The sequence below is a fragment of the Desmodus rotundus genome, chromosome 13 (genome assembly GCF_022682495.2).
Source record: "Desmodus rotundus isolate HL8 chromosome 13, HLdesRot8A.1, whole genome shotgun sequence".
NCBI lineage: Eukaryota > Metazoa > Chordata > Mammalia > Chiroptera > Phyllostomidae > Desmodus > Desmodus rotundus.
The window spans coordinates 90,044,958-90,068,459 of NC_071399.1; the positions used below are offsets into that span (position 1 = coordinate 90,044,958).

At 44.3% G+C, this 23,502-nt stretch overlaps 1 protein-coding gene across 1 annotated transcript; it reads right to left on the reverse strand.

Moving 5' to 3' along the window:
* Positions 1–60: 60 nt before the first annotated feature.
* Positions 61–22,425, reverse strand: CPB2 (carboxypeptidase B2). Its single transcript, XM_024566941.4, has 11 exons — positions 22,233–22,425; positions 21,286–21,361; positions 19,654–19,778; positions 18,028–18,136; positions 15,064–15,165; positions 11,991–12,095; positions 10,048–10,158; positions 7,301–7,394; positions 6,054–6,256; positions 4,236–4,323; positions 61–418 (listed from the first exon to the last, which is right to left on the reverse strand). Exons 1-11 carry the CDS (start codon positions 22,304–22,306, stop codon positions 234–236), a joined length of 1,272 nt encoding a protein of 423 aa, XP_024422709.2. The 5' UTR covers positions 22,307–22,425; the 3' UTR covers positions 61–233.
* Between the last annotated feature and the right edge of the window lie 1,077 nt (positions 22,426–23,502).

A 23,502-nucleotide genomic window follows, 5' to 3' on the forward strand; every position in this document is an offset into this window, starting at 1 on the left:
GATGTCTGAATCAAAGGGAAAAAAACATCAGTATCTAGCTTCTTACAAATGAAAGAAAGGGAAAAAATGTGAATTTATTTATTACATTTATTTTGTGCGTTGACAAAATCAAGGAATAGGAAAACCTTTTATCAAAACTATTGATGAAACGTCAAAAGAAACTGGTACCACGAGTGGGTCTTGTTGGAATCAGTAAATTAAAGTGTGGGAGCCCAGTGAAGCAATCAAGAGCGTTAAACATGCCTGATGACGTGCCAAGCTATTTTAGAGAGAGCGGCAAGAGCCTCTGTGCAAGTGGGCTCGATCAACCGCTTCGGCAGCAAGAATCCATGTTCACCTGTATCTCGAAGTTCAATTGTAAAGGAATATTTGATGCCCAAGTCATAGACCCAGTCGTCTGGACCTCCGGGAGCTAAGTCTGCAAGAAGAAAGCAGTAAATTAGTTTTTGAAATACAGATGTTTCTAGTTAACCAAGAAAATGGGCTTTTTTTCCCCTAAAAATGAAAATTGCTTAGCATTTTTCTGATTATTAAGTAATACAAGTTTCTGGTTGAAAATGGAGATTGCAGGAAAACAAACTGTGGCAGAAAATTAAAAGTACCCAATAACTTTTCCAAGAAATGTTAATCTCCATTAATGTTGTAGTGCTTTTTTTTCTTTACTTTTATTGTTGACAACCATCACAGATGTCTGGATTTCTACTCCCCCCACCTGCCCAACTCCACCCAGCCTTCGTCCCCACCCCAGCCTCCATCATCATCACACTGCTGTCCTTTTTTGCCCTCAGTGCAGGCTTTGACCAAAAAAGTTTTAACAATTTTAACTTAATTTTTTTAATTGTCTACATTAATTTTTCTGACATAAATAAGATAATTCTATATAGTCTGTTTTGTAACAGAATCTATCAGGACCAGCTTTATGTATTGATGAGTTCAAATCAAATCATTTTTAACTAACTTATAGCTTGCACTGTAACGCTGGACATAAATTATTTATTTGGAGACCTTCAGAATTTTTTCTAATTTCTGAGTAATGAACAACCATCCTTCTTTATACATAATTGCTCCTTTGTTCCTTTAGAATATTATTTCCAAGAAGTAGGTTGCTAGCATAAGGGTATGTATTTTTACAGTTAGGCTCCGTGTTGCCAAGTAGCCTTCAAAAGAATTGAACCAACTTACACGTCCACTAGTAAGGCATGAATATGCCCACTTCTCCCTCCCACATTATCCACGGGAATTTCGCATTTCTGGCAGTTTTGTGGGTAAGAAATAATATCAAATTGTCTTGCTTTATGTTTCTTTGATTGCCAGTGAATTGAACATTTTGTTTGGTACAGTTATTGTCCATGTTTATATAGTTTTAATTGTCTTCATATTTCTATTTGATTCAACATAAATTGTTTATAAAAGCAACATTAGTGTTGTTAGCCATGTGTAATATGGGGAGAATTTTTTCTTCTTACTTGGCTATTTAGCTTTTAACTTGGTTTATTTCAGAGCTTTTATATGAAAATATTTTACCTATTTGGAGTTTATTTTGGAGAAAGACATGTTAGTAATCCCATTTTTTTTTCTAAGTACCTTATCAGTTTTCCCAACCCTATTAATTGAATAATCTAACATCCTTAACTGGTTAGAATCGCCTCCTTTATGAGATGAGATACTGTATCTCCTTCTATATTTAAACGTCTTTCTGCCTTATCTTAATCTGTCTCTATAGACTCAGTTCCACACTATCTTAATTACTACAGGTTTCTAATGTGTTTTAATTAATACCTGGTTGGGGAAAATTCTCCCTTGCTAGCCTTATTTTTCAGAATTCTACAAGCTCTTCTACCAAATTTATTCTTTCAGATGACATTCAAAATTATTTAAGTATTCATTGGGATTGACACACAAATTAATTTAGAACAACTGACACATTTTTATATTGCTTTCCCACTCAAAACATGACAGTTTTCTCCTTTTGTCTTTTTTTAATGTACACAGTAACATTTTCTAGGATTTTAAATATATATTATATGGATTTATGTTTGTACACACATACATACTTTAACAATGAATCCATAAACAAGTATATTTAGTTCACAGTCAGCCATGTTACCCAAATTTTTAATTGTTGCTAATACTTTTGGTTAATTTTCTACTGTTTTCCAGGTAGACAACCATAGACTATGCAAAGTGATCTTTTTGCTTCTGATATTTATACGATACAAAGCTGTTTACTGAAACATCGTTTATAATATTGAAAATCATCCATCAATAGTGGATTAGTTAAGTTATTCATTTATTCAGCAAATATGTCTGACAACCAATATCAATATTTGCAATATATTCTTCTAGCCATTTTCTCTTGCTTCAACACACAAACACAATCACAGATGTGCCCTGAATGAATGAATGTGTGGAGATGGACTGACTGCACCGTAGCAGGAAGCTGCTCTCTGAGCCCCTCCCGCCCTGAGGCACTGTGGTCAGCCTTTGGGGAACAATGGCAGAGAAGAGGGTGGGAATCAAGAATGCCCTCAATTGTGGGAGGAAGCTGTGGGGTTTTTCTGTGACGCAGCGGGGACCTGCATCAGTAAAGGCAGCAACGGATCCGTGACAGCAAGGCACAGAGGTGCCCTGTGGGCCACGCTGGCCTCAGCTTGCCCTCAGACAATTTGGGGATGTTGAGAAGGAAGAAGAAATTTCTGCTTCTGGACTGTCTACTAGGAGGGCATCTGGTGCCCAAGCAATTTATTGAAAATAATATGAAGTGATTGTTCATGTGGGTGTGTTTTTATAACCCTGTCGATCATACCCCTTAAAGGAATCTCAGGACTTCGAATGTACTGTCTCCAGGCCTTTCACATGCCATTCTCTCTCCCTGATTTCCCCTCACTTTTGTTTGGCAGCCACTTACCTGGCAGGTCTCTTACAGCTCACCTACAGAGAGAGACCTTCCTAGGCTGCGTTTGCTAAGGAGCCTTTCTCCCCGAAGGCATTCTCAAGTCTGTAAGCCTGTTTTGTTTTCTTCACTTATCAATGGAATTAGACTCTATTTTACCATGTAACTGTTTACAACAGAAATGGAAAACTTTACGGTAAAGGACCAGATAGTAAATACAAGGTCTGGCACAAATAACGCCTCTTTTTGTATTACAAAGTCTTTTACTACAAAATCATAAGCGTGTCCTTCTGGAACATAACAATATCGTAGTCAAGCACACCACAGGGCATTTTAGGTGAAATGTTCAAATTAAAACTATAAATTATTACACCCCATTATTACCCCACCAAACACACGTATGCAGGCATTATTTCCTCCCGGACCCTGTATTTTAGGTTTGTGGGTCCCAGAGTCCATGTCACGGACATGGGTCACGAAACTGTCAGAGACAATATGCAAATGAATGAGTGTGGCTGTGTTCGGAGAAAACTTCATTCGGGAACACTGAAATTTGAATTTCCTATCCTTTTCAGAGGTCACAACATCTTATTGTTCTTTCCCTTTTTTCCCACCATTTAAGGAAACGGAAAGCCCTGCTTCGCTCTCAGGCTGTACAAAAAGGAGCAGTGGGCAGGGTACGGTCTACAGGCTCGTGATTTGCTGACACTCGGCGACATATTTATGTCCTGTTACCGTCTCCCATCTCCCCCTCCAGCTTCAAAAGAGCACAATCACTGTCTGTTATCCCACTGTGGGTACAAGGGAGTCCCTCAGTCAAAAGCTTCTAGTATAAATTAATTTAAAATATTTATTAGGAGTTAGCCACGTACGTATCATCACCGCTATGATACAGGCCAAAGGCGTTCAGCTGCAGGGGCCACGGGCTATACTTTGGGGCACAGGCTGTCACTGAAAAACAACCGATGTCATGGTGTCCTTCGATGTGCACAGTGGTCAGCCTAGTGGCCCTGGCGTCTTACATATTCCTTTGACCTTTTTTGACCTCTTCTGCTTTGCTCAACTAGTGCGATGCCAATTCTATAATCCCAACTCTATAGCAACGAGCATAATTTCTTAGCTATCATTTCGGCTTCTTTTTTTAAAACACTCAGTTGACATAGTTTGCTCAGTGCAGTCACAGCCAAGACGCTTCCATTTGTATCTGTTACAATCTAATTGATTTGCACATGACCTTGTTCAAAGAGTCCATTGAAAAGAATTCAATTGACCCAGAAACCCAGAGCACATGGGTTTTGTGAGGACCTCATGGTTCTCCCAGGTCGTGAGAAGAAATACTCACACAAACTCTCCGAGCCACTGCCGTACGTGTACCTGGCACCTTTACTGGTGCTGTTGATGGCCCGGACCGCTTCCCTGGCCACCAGAGACTGCGATCGACAGAATAAGAAAGCTCAGTTAATGGAAAGCCCTCAAACGGGATAGGGAGAAGTTTCTAAACAAAAACCAATCATAGAGTAATGGACTCAAATTGTAATATATGCAGAAATGTGGAGCAGGACGGTGGCTGCCAGGAGCTGGGGTCGGGGGCTGGGAGAAAGGGGGCGCTGCTGGTCAGAGGGTACACACTTGCGATTGCAAGGTGCAAAATCACCTTACAATTGTGCAGTAAGTCCTGGGGAAGTTGCTTAGAGAGTAGAACTTACCTGTTCTCACCACACTAAAAAAATAGTCATTATGTGGGGTGACAGGTGTGTTCATTCCCTTTATTGTTGTAATTATTTCACAATATATGCACTATGAAAAATGTGCATTTATCCAGGAGGTAAATCAAGAAGAATAAATTAACTTTAAAAAAACATTTTGTTTTTGTTTTGGGTTTTGTTTTGTTTTTTTTTTTTTGCTTTATGGAAATCACAATTGGGTGACTCTAAACATAACTCTTCCAATACCTTGAAAATTGTATTTAATTTGATGAGAACATTAATTCTTACCTGCCTTTTTTAGGAATTTATTTTGTAAAACAACATATAACTATATTTCAAAGGCAAACAACTTGGGGCTGTCCCATTCCTAGACAAAATCATCACCAAACTGTGAATCCAATTTCTCTAACCTGTATCACACCAAAGTGTGCCCGACTCCCCTCTCATCCCTCTCAGAAACTCTGCTTTGTTCTTGTGTAAAATGTCTAATAACTCCCAAAGACGCATCCAGGAGAAAAGGTATCATCCTCGGTATGAAGCGAGATAACACCTAAGTCCCGTCCCCACTGCATTTGGGTCTAGCTTTTCCCGATCTTTTCTGCGGTTGGACAGCATTCACCGTCCCTCTCTTGGACGACCCAGAGGAATACCGGTGGATATGATGCTCCGCCATTCCTTGCTCACAATAAAAGTTTGAAAGGAACCCCACTGTCTACAGAATAAAATGCAAATTTATTCTGACATTCGAACAAGCCAACCTTATTTCCACCAGCTGACTTCATCTGCACCCTTCACTCTGGCACCCTCCCAGTCCCCTGAACTTACTTCCCGTGGGGACATCATTGCCCTTCCCTGTCCATCTACAGAAATCCTATCTTCCAATGCTTGGCTGAAACTGTATCTGTTCCTTGGTGTCAATAGCGTGCTATCATTCCTTTTTCTTTACTTGCACCATATTGTCCCCTACATTCCAAAAAGGAGGGGTACTCTCACCTTAATGCTGCAATCGGAGGTGCTTTCTAACAGGGCCCTTGGGGGTTAGGGAGGTCAGCATGCAAACAGTTCCCAAGGGGCATATCAAATTGATGAGTGTTGAGCTGGGACAGCTGTGTGGAGCAGAAAGCTAGTGACCACAAAGCAGATGCAGAGGTCCGGAGACTCACGTCCTGGCCCCCGCTTACATGGCTCCACGGGCAGGTCACATCCAGGTGGAGTGGTTCCCTCCTGATCTCCAAGGACAGTCTGATTTTTATCTTAGAGAGCCCATCTGATGTGTGTAGCGAAGCTCACACCCTCGGGGTAAGCCCCCCACTTCACATCCCTTGAGAGACCCCTGCCCCAGGGTTGATCCTGGTAGAGTCAGATCAGAACTCTGGAGGAGTTTTTTCATTCTTGAACCAAGTGTTCCTTTGTGTCTGAAATGCTAATGATAAATACAACTCAGCAGCGCTTACCAGTTCCTCATGGTCTTTGCTTTTGCTTCTGTTATAGGAATACGGGAACACGATCATCTGGGAGTAGGAATGCATAGTGACGTAGGCTTTAATTCGGTTGACGTTTCTTCTTAAGAAGTTAGCCACTGCCTTCACTTCGGGTTCCGACTCAGGGTGGGGACCACAGTAGACTTCTGAGCATGGGAAGCTCGACGCGCCTTTCTCTGTGGTGAAATCAATTGGCTGGGTTTAGGAGCGACACACGCACTATTGTGATTTGTGGTTTCCCTTACAGTGTATTCCCCTAACATCCACAGCATAACACGTTGAGATAATGGATGAGATAGTGCTCTGTAAAGAGCGTATGTTTCATGTCCACTAAATGTTGTTTATGTTCCTTCCGAAGTCATTCATTTATATGCCCTCGTAGCAGACACGCCAGCATTTGCAACCCTGAGAAAGTCTAAGGGAGTCTTAGAAACGCTAGCCCGGTCTCCAAACCTCTGGCTACGTGAGAAAAATAGACCCTACCTTCTTTAATTTATTATAAGTTCCCTTGTTACATATTTTAAAAATTACTAATCAATATAGCCCATAAAGGAAAAGTCTCATTTGGGAACTCAATATGTGAGTCTGTTTTCAGTGCAACTTCCACCTTGGCAAGTGGTTAAGTGACTTAAATAGGGTGGTGACATTGGTGCCAGAGTGGGGTTTACTCATCCCTTTGAAAGATTATAGTGTTTACAACCTGCCCCCACACTTCTCCTTCCTGTCCCTAATTCACAGGGATGGATCTCCAGGGAGCCACCCCTGGCCAAAAAATTATTCCCTCCTGGAAACAGCTGACTAGGTCTGAACTGGGTCCTTCACTGAGGTTCTGAAAATCCAAATCCCTTCACTGATAACTTGAAATCAAGATGAAGATTCTAGTCTCAGTCCCGCCGCCCTTTCGAATAAAGCTGACGTAGCAGGGGCAGCTGACACCCACGAGTGCATGCTGTGCGTGTATCAGGCCCTCTGCAGAGATCTACAGAAATCCCTCATTTAATCCTCACAGCCACCCTGTGGAGTAAATGCCATTATTTGAGGAGATTTGCTAACTCTAGTCAATATTCACAGCATTACATTGGACTAAAGTGTTCACTATTTAAATGATTTCCCAAATCAGGTGGGCCTCCCCTCTCATTCATTGGAATTAATGGACCTTCCTCTGTGAACGTCACCTTTTTAACGCAGAGACATTGCTCCAAATGAAACAAAGAACCTACCACACCAGTGTCTGGAAGCAAAGTTCCTGTTCAGGTCTGTTCCAACGCAAATATTGTTTTCGCGAACAGAACGGTTCTTTCTCCACATTCGATCCTGAATGAACAAAATACACGTAAGCATGGTGGTCATGTTTGCGGTTTTAGGAAAGACACAACTCTTATTTACTCATTTAAGATTTTATTTATTTATTGTTCGAGAGAGGGAAAAGGAGGGAGGAAGAGAGGGAGAGAAACATTGTGCGCAAGAGAAACATCCATCAGCTGCCTCTCACACGTGCCCCCACCCAGGACCGAACCTGTAAACCAGGCATGTGCCCTGACCCCGAATTGAACTGGTGACCTCTGGGCCTAGGACGATGCCCAGCCCACTGAGCGACACCAGCCAGGAAAGACGTGACTCTGACAGTCTAAGTGGCCAGGGGCGTGTTGCTCCCCTGCAAGCCCACCCCTTCCTACTGTCAGTGGCCTTCCAGCGCTCTTTCTGCCAGACTCTCCGTCACATTCACTCAACCTGCTTGAGTGTGAACCACACAAAATCATCATGTTTGATCAGGTTGGACCTAGACAGATACTATTTCCACGTGGTTTTGCTCGGCTGCTTACTGGCCTTCCTGTCCGGTCTTATTTTGCTGAAAGTCATTTGATGCACTGTCATTTTGAGCTTCTTCTAAGAAACATAAGACACCTTTGTGTTTCAACTCAAATTAAAACTGTGAGGCATGGTTTCTTTCTCAGTCGAAGTCCATTTTGACATCTCACATCGCGAACATTTAAGGTGTAAGGTGCGTGCCGTGCTGACCTCTGCACTCGCAGTTTGTACTATGATAGCTATTGTAGCGATAGCACTCCCTCCCAGCTCACAGTCGTCATTCCCTTTTTCGTGGTGGGCATCATGAAGATTTCGTCTCTTAGCAAGTTTGAGGATTATGCCGCAATACTGCTGAGTCATGAGTTTTGATGCTCTCTACATTGAACTCAGCACTCTCTCAATGCCCCAGGGGACAGAGCTGGGGAGACACCCCCAGCCTCAGGCCCCCTTTGACTCTGGTTGGTAAACACAGAGCAAACTCCCCACCGTCTGTGTGAGGTAAACTAGCCAATGTGATCGTGTAAATCATTGCACAGACTTTGGGTTCCATCATCAGGGTGATAGGGCGCTCTTTCCCCTCCTCCCACCAATCCTCCTACCAAGCCACCCAGTCCCACCCACACCTTGGCTGGTGGTTGGGTGGCAACAGTTTCCCTGGAGAAATTAGGTTCTCACACTGGCAGGTTCAGCCTGGCAGGTTAAGTTAGAGGACAGCTGGAAAGTAGCAACATCCAAGGGTGGCTGAATGCCACCGTGATTCAGGTGAAGTTGTACATTTATTACAAGATCAACATAGAGGCGTGACCATTCACTGAACACCAGCTTCGTATCACGTGCTGTGCTGTGCTCGGTATTTCTCATTTGCTCGGTCTAGGCTTTGCCCACCCACCCCCCACCTCCTGCAAACTTGGTTTCACAGCATTCCTCTTACCTGGGATGATTGTTTTCATCCATGTCCATCCCAATCTCTTCTGCATAAACTCCCTCCTACCGTCAACAGCTCCTGTGTAATCCCTCGTGTTGCTGAGCAGGGCAATGATTCTCATTCCCTCCGTGTTTCCGTGTGCTACTCAAGTAGGCTTCTCTGAACTGACGTATGCTGTTACGTTTTTGTGTGCCCCGCCCCCTTCAAATTAGACAAGAATGCACTTCATATTGTTCGAGTGATTTACAGGAATCACGATCTTGATGGACCAGAAAACTATTGATAATGGTGTCCAGTAAAGATGACATTGATGGAGATACTCATGCTCATGACTGAGTTAAAAGACCCCAATTCACATATCAGTTAGAATAAAAGTCCAATTACAGTTCTGTTCTAAGTCTTCCAACTTACGATTTTATAAATCCAAATGCTGTTCAAAGGATTGCTAGTGAGAATAAGTGGATCCAGGCATTTTTGCATCAAGGGTAGCGAACATCTCAGAAAGAGCTATAGCTAGACAGTGTGTACATTCTGGTGAGAACACACCATCCCAATGAAGTGCTCTCACCTCAAGAATCCAAATATCAACTTTTAGAAAACACAGAGGACAGAGCAATGGGTTACATTGAAACATGGCAAAATGCAATCAGCAAATCCAGACAGTGGGAAGCTCTTTTGTTCAATGAATAAATTGCAGGGAAGAGTGAGAGCAAGAGCATCTGTGGACCAGACTAAAGTTCAAAGATATCCAGAGCGATTATGGCAGAGTAGCCCTTAGCTGGATCTTGAACCAAAGAAACGTATTAAAAAGTCATGATACAATTGGAAATTGGAATATTGATTGAACCTTTCATTTTAAGTTGTTATTGTTAATTTTTAGGTATAACTTTACTGTGGTTGTTTTTTAAAGACCTCATTTGGAGATGCATACTGAAATATTTATCGATGAAATGGTATGACGTCTGAGATTTGCTTCGGAGTAATAGAAGTAAGGTAGAAGCAGGTCGGGCATAGAGATGAAAACCGATTGCCTATGAGTTGGTTATTTCTGAAACTGTCTGACGGGCACACTAGTGTTCACTATGCGGTTTTTTCCACTCGTGTGGAGTTGAACTTCTCCATGATTTTTTCATAATGAAACCATTGATCCTGGACCCAGGATTTTATGGATGATTCTGCCCGTGTATCCTGCATCCCCAAGGGTGCATTTTTATTTGCTTTGCCTTCACCTACCTTTTTCCACGTGTAGTCGTAACCATCCACATTAACTACCGGCATAACATAGAAATCCATGTACCTCAAAATATTGGTATACCGAGCTTCTCTCCCATAGAATTGAGTCACCTACAAATCAAACCAAGGATGGTTAACAATAGCTCTTTTAAGTTCTTCTAAACTCAGTCTGTTTCTTTTATGTGTTTTTCTTTTTTAAAAAGTCATTTGCCATGTTTAGATTTGCAAATTTGACTTTCAGGGAGAAGATCGATTCCTGGAAAGACTGAATTTGGAGTACTGAGCTGCCAGGTGAAGGTAAACTCCTCGGAAACGGGACAAACGGTCTTCCATTTAATGGAGGCAGAACACAGAACCCTACCTTTTCTAAAACGTCCTTTGAAACACAAAAAGAATTACTTATTCAGTCCAGAAGGCCAACTACAAAGAATTAAGGAAGCAAAAACCTAAATATATTCCACTCCTTTTTTAGTAATCCATCTTAATCAGCCATTTAACCTTGTCTTATGCCCAGACAGGACTAGAGACATTTTCTGCATTGTCTTCGCAACTTGTGGAGCTAGATTTTTGCTGCAATTGAGTGTGTTTTCTGAGCATCAGATCAGTTGGCTTTAAAATCAACGGTAGCTCTTCCCAGGTACTGGCTATGAGTTTCCTAACAAGCAGCTGCCTACAGAGGAAAGAGATGTAAGTTTGGGCGGGACCGTAACTAAGGACAACTTCACCCATCTGCATTAGAGTCAGTAGGAATGGAGATTTCTCTCTGGCCCTATCCAGGTTCAGTCGTGGAATGCAAAATAAATGTTCTCCCTGTTGCTTTGCACCTTTCTCTCTCCACCAACTGCTGCTTCAGCCATTCCCTAGGGTGAATGAAACTACCGAACATGGGGAAGGCTCCAGATCACCAAGCACCTGGGCTGTGTTGAGGGGCTAGTCAGTGGAGAACTCCCCCCATTTGGTTTGGGGAGTACCAGCGTTGGGGGGAGGTTTTCGGTGGGTTCGGGGAGGCTGCAGCTCCCACGGGAGCGGGGAAGGAAAGAAAGACAGTGCATCGAATGGAGGTAGGTAGAGGTGTGTTTGACCAGACCCGGAGGAGGCAGAAATGTGTTTACTTTCAGGCGCCTCGTTGGATAAGAAGGCTCGATTTAAGTGGCAATCTCTTGGTTTCCTAACGCATCTATTTTGTGTTACTGTGTACATGCAAATACAGAGATGATGGTAACCATTATCAGAGGACACATATTTTAGGGTACCTTGTGGTGGCTGTGGCTCTTTGTATAGGTCAGTGTAGAGGACATATGTGTCCACTTTATGGGATCTAAACCATAATTTTTACATTTTCATCATTAACGAGGTTTAAGGTCATCAATTTTTTTTATTTTTATGACATACTCTTTGCCTTGTATATAATATATATATGGATTGTTGATGCCAAAGGCCTTCTTCAGGGACAAAATCCCTTATTATGATATATGAAAAAATATGGTCTGCTCTATGATGGTGTGTAATTCTTGTTCAGTTTCCAAGAGCAAACTATGGCAAGAGATGTCTGAATAATTCAAATCGAAAGAAATTAACTGAAACTCAACTTAGTTCATTGCTTCAGTTTTTTCTTCTCTTTGTAAAAATATTACAATGGCTACATTTTCTGACTTACTTCCTCATGTTTAGCCCTGGCTAAAAAGGTAGGAAGGAAGAGGCCGACAACCTTTAAGCTGGTTTAAATGCTGGAAATCATGGTTCTCAAACATACCATGCCTAAAAGTCACCTGGGAAGCTTGGGAAAAAGGTTGCTTGCCAAGCCTCCCCCCCAGAGATTTCAAGTCAAGAATTCCAGGACGTGACCCGGGAAAGGGCCTGTAATAAACAGCCCGGCGGACTCTGACGTAGGGGAGCTGAGTACACACAGAGAAACGCTAGCCTAAGAGAACATGAATACTCACGTGGCCTGTGAACCACAAACAGAAAGCAGGAGAGATCCACTCTCTGGCATGGATTCCGCAGTCAATCCACATAGTAATTTTGGGTGTTTGTTGCTTTCTAGAAATCTGCCCAAAGGAAACCAAACATAGTAACAAGAAGCCTCAGAATGTTAACTTCCATTCATTCAGAGCTTACCTCTAATCCTTGCAACAGATCTAGGACACACGCATTAGTATCTGAGTTCCTTTGAGACTTGTCAAGGGACGTTAAAAGCTGATGAGATTAAAGGTGAAGTGATGAAATTACTGAGGTCACATAGCTGGTGTGAGTCGGAATTAAGGTGTAAAGCCAGGACTCCTGATTTAAAGGGGTTGTAGCCCCCAGCATTTACCTACTCATATCGATGCTGCCTGTGGAGATGAAGAAGGGGAGTCCGGAGAACTAGTGCTTCGGGCTCTTTCTTCACACCTCATCAGAGGGGACTGGGTATGTGTCCTGGGTGGCTTTCCCCGGTAGGTGTGGGACAGAGAAAGGCTTGGGAAAGGGGAGCCAGGGGTGCTGAAGATAAACTTGGGCTCCCTCACCACTTTCCCGGGGTGCACACTCATAATGTGCAGACTATTTCCCCATTTCACACAGAAAGAAGCACACCTTGAACTTCACACAAACTTCCCACCAACAGATCTGGGACAGAAGTCTTGTTCTGATTCACAGTATGGGGGAAGGGGGTGGTGCAAGTTGTCGAGTCTCTGGGAAAAGGGACTTTTCCCCAATGTTTCCTCAATGGTAGCCTTTGATGTCTTCGGAAGAAGTCTCCAAAACACCTCCAAACAATATGAATTATGTTGGGTTGGCCAAAAAGCCTGTTTGTGCCCTGGCTGGTGTGGCTCAGTGGATTGAGCACCTGCCTGCAAACTGAGGGGTTGCCAGTTCAATTCCCAGTCAGGGCCCATGCCTGGTTTGCAGGCTAGATCCCTGGTTGGGGGCGTGCTGGAGGCAACTGATCGATGTATCTCTCTCACATTCTCTCTCTTTCTCCCTCCCTTCCTCTCTAGCTCTAAAAATAAGTAAATAAAACCTTTTAAAAAGTCTATTTTTTTTTCTGTAAAATAAAAACACATTTTTCATTTTCACCAATAACTCTATTGATTTGGATATTTGGAGTATATCGGCTGTCTCCTGCTATTGGCTTCCTGTGGGTAGAGGCCAGGGGTGCTGCTAAACATCTTCCAGTGCATAAGATGGTCCCACAGCAAAGAATCACTTGGTCAAAATGTCAATAGTATCAAGAAACTTCACAAACCACTTTTGACACGTTTGATCAGTCACAGCAGCTTCCCCATACACTGGACAAATCTTTTTTGTTGCATTTTTACCTTTCTTGAAATAATAAAGCATAATATGCCAAAATATTGCTTATTTTCTTCCATCTTCAATATTTAAATGGATTCACAAGAATTCACCAATTTTGATGGGGTTTTTTTTGAAACACACATTGATATGGCAGCTGTCAAATAGGATAACAAAATTTTTTCTAATGAAGTTAAAGACAACTAAGCGCTACTGGAGCCATCATACGAAAAAACTGAATGAACTTTTTGGCCAACCCAATACTTCATTTGCTTGTAAAATTAGATACAACGCAATTTTAGAGTGTGGACGGAAGGGAGAAGGGTCTTGTAAAATCAAACAAATACATGGGGTTGAAATTCCAGAACAGGAAAAGAGTTAGGTTTTCAGATTGTCATCTGCACCAGTGAAGGCGGAGTTTTCTGCACTAACCTGGAGACCCTCATTGAGAAAACAGGTGAGGCAGTCACAGGCACTGACCGAAAAGGGTCGGACTGTACCAAGCAGAGAGTTCCTGGCTGATTTAACTGTTCAGTTTAATAGAGAATCCTGAGCTGCCTGAATCAGTTGCCTGCCGAGTGTGCCAGGCAAGCTCTCTCGGCACGTACTGGTCCTGGCCCTGGGAAGATGGAGGGACCCCGGAGACTCAGGTTATGTCATTACGCTCACATCCTTGGTCTAGTAAAAGTGGGAAGAAAGCATGCAGCAACACGGCTGTCCAACATGCCCAACTGGGTCCCAGAAAGTCCCCAGGTCCCAGAGAGTACACCCTGGTCAGAGAGTACACAGCTGAAAGCAATGTCGTGGGCGGGTGGGCTGTGATCGCACGGCTCCACTCTGACCAGCTCAGCCGCCGAGAAGACCCACTGTTTCACAGGTCTGCTCAGCACAGATTAAAACCCAGAAATCCTGACTCAAAATCTTACCTTTGGAGGACCAAAGAGGTTCATCCAAGTGCTAATGTTAGGGAACTACATTACTAAATCAAATATTTTCCCACTGATTTCAATTTCTCCAGAGCGTCTTTTCAATTAAAAAAATACATATATTTTGTTTCGGTGGGGAGTGGTGGGTAGTAAAAAAGCAGAACTACAGAAGTAGAAATTAACAGACAGAAATTAGTATACACAGTTACATGGCTCCTAAGAATTCTTCCTGTGGCCATATTTGCTCACCTTTATTAAGGCCAATTTATTCAACTGAAAAGAACCAAAGAGACTGAGGCTGGAGGAGAAGCTAGCGTATGTACCAGCCCTACGGCTAGGACCCCCGCATTTCCCTGCTCTCCTCCTTCCCCAGTTTGCTTGTTCAGCTCTTTCTTTGGTTCCAGAAACTGTGCCACTGTTACTGCTGGTCCAATAACAGGTTCTCTCTCTTTTTCTATTTCCTAAGTAAGCGGGTCGGAGGTGGCGGTGGTGTGAAGAAAATAATCCAGACCACACCCCTCATTTTAAGACAGTAGGCGTCGAATGAAGCTCAGGGAAGTTACTGGTTTATCTACGTCCCATAAGAGAGACAGAGTTGACTTTGAAACTGAAACTGGGGTTTCCACTCATAGACCAGCACTGCCCCGGTAAAGGGGGAAAATTAACCCTACATAGCTGAGTATTAAAGTGGAGGAAGACTGGTAATACAAATATTTCCAGAACTTGAAGGGAAAAAAGATCCAAGTTATAAGCAGCACCGCTGGAGAATGAACACATCCTCCGAAGGCAGAAGGTCAATGACTCTCCCATAACATACCTTTAACACATAAAGTGGGCGCTTCTCATACGAGGACCCGATGTGGATTTTTTCGACTATGTCGGGATACCGCTCGGTCATAAAGTCTATCCAAGAATAGATCTGTCGAAGTGGAAGTACGCAGTCAGTCATGGAGCAAGTTCAAAGCACTGCCCTAACGGGGGCAGACAGCTTCTTCCCAGCAAGGAGAGCCCTCTAAAATCTCTGCCCGTAGAAAGAACAAGGAGCTAAAATACTGAGGGCAGGGTGTTTCTTTAGCTGTTCAGGAAAAAATCAATAAAACTACAGTTTTGAAAAGTATCAAAGTTTAGAGAAAGAGTACTGAGAAACTTATGGCAAAGTAGGAAAAGTTCATCCTTAAAGCACCATATTTTGCCATGTATAATGCATATTTTTTTGCCCAAATTTTTTAGGGAAAAATAAGGATGCACCTTTTCCACGGGTAGTACTAATTTGTTAGCAGTACATAAAAGTTCTTGTTCCTTGTATCTTATTCCTGTGTTCTGTAATTATTTGTTACACAAAATTTCTTTTACCATAATATGTTCAAAAATAAATACTAAAATTCCTTTATAATGTGAAAAACAAGTATCTAAATATAAACAAATAAAAACGTGAATTAAAATATTAAAACAAAAGATATTTTTCCTGAAAGTTTGGGCCAAAACCATGGGGGCGCATCATACATGGCAAAATACGGTAGGTCTCCTAAGCCTTATTTTTGAAGGCTCAGCGAATCCCTGCCTCTGTGTATAAAATCCTTTTTACCATTCTTTTGTGAGGTCCCTTTTATATAGAACTTTTTTTTAAGTCTGCTTTTCCTGAGTCACCTAGGGAAGCCCTGGGCACTGTCTCCTCACTCCGTAAATGGCGGGGCCTTTGTCACCCCCCCCCCCCCCAGAGGCCCGGGTGCTCACAGCAGACCTGTGACATGACAGGGGTGCGAAGGCGAGGACAACCTGGAGAAAAAAACATTCCCTTCCGCCCTGAGAAGGACTTGGGCTCTGGACCTGCCTCCTCGATGGACGTCTGGTGGCATTTGTGATTTCAGTGGAGGGACAGATACAAAAGCCCAGGCCTGACTCTAGGCTCCGCTTCCAAGCAGGTGTTGAATGATGGAACTTGGCCGTGTTAGGATGGAGACCAACTTCTCAGGGGCCATAACGAAACTTTTATACCTTCTGAAACGGGGATACCAACCATTGACCTTACTTCTGGAAACTTTTCTAGAGCTAACTTCCGACAGCGATCCTAGGTGATGGGGACTCAAGTGCCGGTCCCCCTCGGCTCCTCTCGCAGTACAGCATGCCAAGGGTGAGCGGTCCCCAGGCACGACACGACTGTCCCGTGCTGGGAGACTGACCTGCCACCAAATCCCAAAGCGGCTGCTACCTGAGGGGCAGGGATCCAGCCACCAGGGATTTCCTCGGGGGCGCCTGCTCCCCGAGTTACCCTTCTGAGGAATGAGAACACGGGAGAGAACACCGCTTACGACTGTGGTGTGTTCCAGGGACATGACGCAGGTTTCCGCCAAGAGGGGAGGCTGGGCTGCGTGACGGGAGCTCTACAGAAAATTTTATTTATCCCACAATCTAAACGGCGGCAGTGAAGGAACAGCCTTTGAATAGCTCTCTTCTTTGGCCATTTGTGTTAAAAAGTAATTTGGGGCCCTTTGTTTTTCTCCCTGTTTCCTTAAGATTGGCTGGTGGCAGTCGCCAGGAACACCTCCTGCCTGTCTTGGGGTGAGGGCTGAAGGAGCCATCAGGCCTGACCGGGAAGAAGACCTTGGGTATCCATTTTTTAAAATACTTCTGTTTAAGGCATCCCTCTCTTCCCACTGAACTCCTCAGGGCAGTAACATATTTACCTTCTCCATTCCTACCTGGCCTCTCAGCCCTGGGCATCAGGTTTGCCTGTGCAGGGCTGGTGGCGGATGCTGGAGGGAGGTAGTCCAGGTAAAACAGAGGCAAGGTAGGAGAGAGGAGGGAGGGGAATGCCATTGCGAGATCCCCGTCCATCCGCCAGGCACATTGATTCTAGAAGCCGACTGAGTCCTGGCTTAACTAACGGAAAAGGAACAGATGCTTTTGAAGATTAAATAGAAAATTGATGTTTTGTTATTTAAGGCTTAGATGTCTGAAAACATGGACATGATCTTCAATAGTTTCTGGGCACCTACCCAAAGATGATAAAAAAAAGTCCTTATATTAAGCAATGTGGCCATCTACTCCTCTGAAGAACAAAAGGTACTAAGCGATTTTTATTCCTTGGAGTAAACTATGTAGAAAAGAGAGTCATCCGAGGGATTTCCCCGTTCAGCTAACAAATACGGGGGAGGGGCTTTTTCAGGGTTATGCAAAAGTTTACTGATGCCGACTGAGTATCTTCCTCAGGTTCCCCCTACAAAAATTGGAACCTGTAAGTACTGAAAGATAAAAGTCAATTTCTGCAAGATTAAGACACAGACATTCTTATTCTTATTCTTACCCTTATTGTTTTTCACTTAACAGGTTCCTCCTGAGGGGAACTATGATGGACTTACTTGTAGCGCACTAAATACAAGTGAATACATTCATTTCACTCACTGAGATACTGTGGCAGTTATTCAACAAGCGTCGAGCCAGGGTTGGAGTCCACAGAGACATGATTTATTGGACGGTTCACTTTTTGTGTGGCAGTTTCAACAAAAAGGTCCTATTTTTTATTCCCGCTGTTCCTTAGCGTGGGGAGCTACTCCTAGCAGCGAGCGAGAGATGCCCTTGGCTATGGGCAGTTTACCAATTGTGATGCTATCCTCCCGGGCAGATACCTATAAAAGGATGACTCACCATCATATGATCAACCTGATTGTGCTATTTTTCACCTTCTTCCACCGACTATGCTACTTTCATAATTTCCCATCATTGAAATGGAAATGCTGGTTCAGCGAAAACAGTAATTTTGGAGAGAAGGCTGATGGCTTACTTCACTCAGGGAGTGATAATTTTCATAATACTTGTACGGGGCCCGGGGCCTGAAGGTGTCGTTGGAAGTCTGTTGGCGGATTAGATCTTCCACATCCTCCATCAGGACCCTAGATGAGGAAACGGAGGGTGAGCAGGTGTTTCTCACACAGGCTCTGATTTTCCCACGTGGCCCGTTGCAGCCACTACAGGGGAGCACGAGGGAAAACATCCCTAAGAAACCCAGAAGTTCTTTAAGTGGAAAACCACCCCACCTAATACTTCAGTCAGCTGAAATTCACACCCCCCACCCTTGGCTCAGCCCACTTGGGCTCTGGAGAGAAAGTGATTCCTACCCGGGAAGTTTCTCACAGCCTCCAAACCCCACCCTTCCCCCACAAAGATCAAAGTTTCTCAATTGTGCTCCTTTAGCATCTTTTATGTGAACATCTAGGTTAGGGGACAGTTTTGTTCAATTCGGAGTCACAGTGTTTTATTCTGTTTGCAGTTAAAAACCCAGGAGAAGATGCCAGTCTTCTCATTTTGGTTTTCACTGCGACCACTGTTGACCTATCCCAGATGGTCCTGCACAGCTAAAGGTGGTCAGACCTCTAGGGAAATAGAGGCAGAGGAAAAGGGGAGGTGTGGGAAAGCGGTCTTATTTAATGTCTCTTGAGAAGTGTCACGCTATCAACGAGGCAAACATTTTAACTGAATGAAGCCATTTCATTACCTGAGACGACCAGTTTGAAAGGTAGGTATCATTTTCAAAAGGTTTCTCTACATTTATTTAGGCCGATAGATGAAAGCCAAGGCATGGACAGCAGAAAGGCCTGAGTTCAGCTCCCAGCCCTGCCATGTTCTATCTAGCTGACCGACCTCGAGGAATTCATTTCTCAGTTTGAAAACCTTTTTCATCTGCATAATGGGGAGGTTATTTACCTCCCAAGGTTAAATGAGGACGAAAGGATACGCTGTATAAAAAAGCTCAGCGCAGTTCCTAGGAGGCAGTCAACACCTAGGATAACGTTGTTAGTAAGTATCATGGAGTATTCTCCAAAGGCCGCCCACTGATACATAGAAGAGAGCGTGCCTCTAGCACGTGCAAGGGCATCAGAAGGACCCTGGCGCTTGGACAGTGGATACCAGAGAGCAGATGTTGGGTGGGAGACTCAAGAGGCAGAGGGTGTGGACTCTGAGCAGGAAATGCTTTGGATACACATTAATCTAGAGACAGACGTTCAGAAATGTTCACTGACCTTGTGAAGGAAGCAAAACCCTCTCTACCAGCTGCTTTTTCGAGAGATACCACAAAGTCTACTAAAGTGAGTGACAACTTTGCTCCCCAAGTCTGGGGAGAGGCAGAGGAACTATAAGAAGGAAGGAATTAGGAGGAACTGTAAGAAACTGCACCGATCATTGAGTCTAACAGTTATTTTGAGATAAGGGAGTGAGGTCATGAGAGGTTAAACCACTTGTCCAAGGTCACAGAGCCAGCCACTTGGGCGTTACGACCAGCCCATTCCGGAGATTTCCATGTTGCCATGTTTAATGTATTTATTTTTCCAGGGTGCAATTATGCCATCTACTAATCTAATACATCCTAGATGCTTATAATAGCTACTTAATAAATATTGAGTGATCCTACCTGAATTGAATTCTGCTGTCTTGTAAATGGGTTTTCACATTGATTATATCCGACGCATTCACAAATAAGTGGACTTCTTTTTCCTTCGAGATAAACTCAGCTGTCACCGGCTTCCAGAGAACAATCTGCAGTTTCAAGGGGGGAAATTGATAAAACAAAACCAGTTGTGCATCGCTACCATCATAAAGGCATGTGTAAGGGGAGTGGAAAGGGGCTCCCCGGCCACTGGCCCTCGTTCGTGCACACGGCATTGTACCCATTTATTCTGTGGGGAGCTGGTTTTATTCTTCTCTGTGACTTCAGTTGCTAAAGAGGGGCTGGTGCACAGTAGGTGCGCAACAAATATTTGGTGAGACAATGAATGAGTGGATGAATGTACTCATGGCTCAGCTGTCTACAACTGGGAGTGTATGTCAGGTGTGTAGAAGAGAAATGAAATTTTGTCTAGAAAGTTGATTAAACGGTGATTCTCTTTAATAAGCGTTCCATATTCTTGGCGTCATCATTCCTCTCTCCTTACGGACTTTGGACAATGCCTTCCACAATTATTTGCATTTTTTCCTATTTCTCCGCACTTTTTCCAAGCACTTCCACACTCGTTTCCTTTGGTCATCGCAGTAACAGTTTGACACAGAGCAGGCAAGGGGCATCACCTTCACAGGTCCAATGAGGAAATTAAGGCTGGTAGCTAGCGTGCTGAAATCACACACTTCTCAGTGGCAGACCCAGAACCCAGTTCTCGGGCTCCGGTGCGCCCCCTGGTGGTATGTCCGCTGCCCGTGATGAGTTGGTCATGAACATCCACTGCTCAACATTTCTGTTGGGAGACGCATAGTAGACTGACCTTCCGGGGCTGTTCTCGCTCTTGACCCACCAGAGGCTGAGGCCCTGCTGCCCCAGGGCTGCCGCCGACCAGTGATCGAACACCGTGGGCATGTTAATGTAGGTCCATTCTCTCCAGAGGGGAGTTTCTGCTTACGTGTGACTCACCACCGGTCATGCCAAATCTTCACGGGAACCGCCCTTGAGTGTGAGGTTCTTCGTGCACAATCTTCCCTTCTGCACAGGTGTCAGGTGTCAGGTGCATTAGGGTCAGAGGGTACCCCCTGCCCTTCACCCTTCACAAGCATCTCCCCTAGTACATCTCTCGAGTCTCTAATCTGGTCCAACTGACAAACACAGAGCCATCCATTTTCCACAGGGATATTTTGTAACTCGCATCCATTCTCCACACTGTAGGCAAGTGTCTGCACTTCCAGGGAGATGGGTCCCAGATGCGAAACTTTTAATACGTTTTCCCTGGTGGCTTTGATGTTTACTTCTTGGTTAAAAATCATTGCTGTATAGGCACAGTCCTATTGGACTTCTGTGATTGTAGCATCTTCGGAAGTCCATGCACACTTGCAAGCCAGAGGTACTATTATGCAGTTGGCTGAAAAGCTAACTAATAGCACAAATGACGAAGGTTTGATTTTGGAAACCAGCAAAACCATGTGAGATGGGAGGAGGAAGAAGGCTGTACGAAGGGGCGTTTGTACCAGCTCTAGGTAAGTTAGAGGACATATAGCAAAAGCGGCACACAGTACTTGCACGAAAGGACACCCACATACAGATAAGTGAGCGGAAAATTACCTCACATGTTGTAGTAAGATTCTGCAGGATTTGGACTTGTGTAGAGGTTTTAGGAAGAGCAGATAAGACCTGGCCACTGGGGAAAAAATACAACAGGATTTTGATGTTAAATAAAAAGGGGATCAGTTATACAGGGAGGGGCTTTGAGGTCATTCATACAAAGGAAACAAGCTTAAAACGTGAAAAGGAAAGGGGGTCTGGCTACGGGCTGAGTTGGGTGTCAAACAGAGAACGTTTACTCCCTCATTCTTTCGGCTCCTAAGCAGTTGCCACATCCACAGCTCTCTTCTATGGAACAATACAGATTCTGAAAAACGTAAACATTGGCTGGCGGATCAATGACAGTATTACACAGAGCCATGAGCTATTTCCACCACATGTTGTATGTGCTAGAGCATGGGATTTGTTTGTGTTCTTCTAAGTGACTTATAGTGGAAAACCCTAAAGGAACCGCTCTGCTACACAAAATAAGAATTCGATGTTCATGTAGCTGGTCTTATAACGCAACTATTCTGCCTTTTATGTCCCAGGCTGAATACTCATCCACAACCCAACCCTCTATTTATACCTTCACCCTCTTCTTCCTCCTGTGTTTCACGTATAAGAAGCAAATAAATTATCTACAGCTGATATATTGTAGATGTGTTAGGGTGTAAATAAGTACTTTTTATAAAAGTTTCTCTTCCTTTCATCTCCATAGACACTGCATATCCGTGTCATCTAGGGTCATCCCGATAATAAGACTAGAGCCAGGTAAGAAGAGAGGCCCTACATCGAGTGAGACCCTCATGCTGAAATCTGTGCTTTGTCCGGGCAACATGGAAAGGCCTGGAAGAGCCGGCCTTCAAACTGTGACCTTTGCTCCCCAGCCCGGCACACGGGCCAGACTCTGTGTGGGGTCAGCAGGCGGGGAGTGGCCCACCGCCCTCCAGGGCCCGCTGGGTTACCTCCGAAGTGCGAAGACATGCTGCTCGCAGAAGACAACAGCGGCTACGAGGACTCCCAAACTGTGAAACTTCATCCCCGTGGCGACCTGCAGAAAAACACGATTCTCTGAAGCACAGGGCCCCGATAGCTGCTTGCCTAAGAGCCTTCTTTACACACTGGTTAAAATATAATGGCCTGCTTCCCCTCACTGCGGTAATCAATCAACTCCGCTGGCATTGCCCCTCACGAAGGCACAGAACGAGAGTTGTTGTTTTCAGTTGAGACCATCTAGAAAATATTTAACTGCTCTGGGAAGACGAGGCCAAGAAGGAAAGCAGAGCAATGCAGCGGAAACGGGGGACCACGTCAGGTTTGCTGGAGAGCCATAGCTACAGAGCACTGGCTAGTGGTTGGCACGCCATGCTGAGGGGGTCTCCCATGGGTCCCATAAAGTTCTTCCCTTGCCTCTGTCTTTCAACCTTTTTGACTTATAAAGACAGGGAAGGTACATTTCTCAAATCTGTGGCTAGTACAAGGACGAGGAGGAGAGACTGGGTGGAGGATTACAGAAACCTCATTCAACAGGATTTTTCTGGGTCTGGAATGATGGACTCACTCCAAAGAGGACAGGAATACCGTGTTGGGCGGGGGGCGGGGGGGTCCATGCAGCAGCGAATCAATCAGGTGACTCTGAGTCACGCTTATTTAGGGAGGATTGCCCTGCCCAATAGCATGGATCTGCATCAAGGTCCATGCAGTGTAAGCCCTGAATGTTTCTTCTTTTTTATAATGCGAGTACCTGACTTAAGATTTGGCTGCCAAGGCATCCTTTTCCATGAGACGGCCTCAATTCAGAGAGGCATCCCGCCGGACACAGGATGAGGGAAGGGGCTAGGCCACAGCTGAGGCTGCTTTGTCCCGAGATCTTGGTTGATTTCAATAGCTGGACATTTGGGCCACTTGTTTTCTCTCTTCCTGGGCTTGAATGCCCACTCTTATGTTTCCAATTCACCCAAACAGAGCCAGCCCGTGAGTACCGGTCAAGATGGCAGTGTAGATGAATGTGGAGCCTGCCTCCTCCCACGAACACATCAGAATGACAACTGAACTGTAGAAGAATCAACCTGGAACACCAGGTGAAGCCTAGCTGAACGGAGCTCCTCTAACTGAGGATAGAAAGAAGCCATGTAGAGACTGGTAGGAGGAATGGAGATGGGAGAGGGGCAGGCCCCACACCCACATGTGGCATTGAGAAGCAGGAGGGCTATCTCAGCTGTGGCGGTCCCCCTT

Coding starts and splice junctions, on each gene's coding strand:
- CPB2 (XM_024566941.4), bottom strand. CDS start 22,306: ATGAAGTTTCACAGTTTGGGAGTCCTCGTAGCCGCTGTTGTCTTCTGC. Junction 21,362..22,232: donor CATGTCTTCGCACTTCGGAG/GTAACCCAGCGG, acceptor TTTTTTCCCCAG/TGGCCAGGTCTTATCTGCTC. Junction 4,324..6,053: donor GCAAAGACCATGAGGAACTG/GTAAGCGCTGCT, acceptor TGTCGATCGCAG/TCTCTGGTGGCCAGGGAAGC.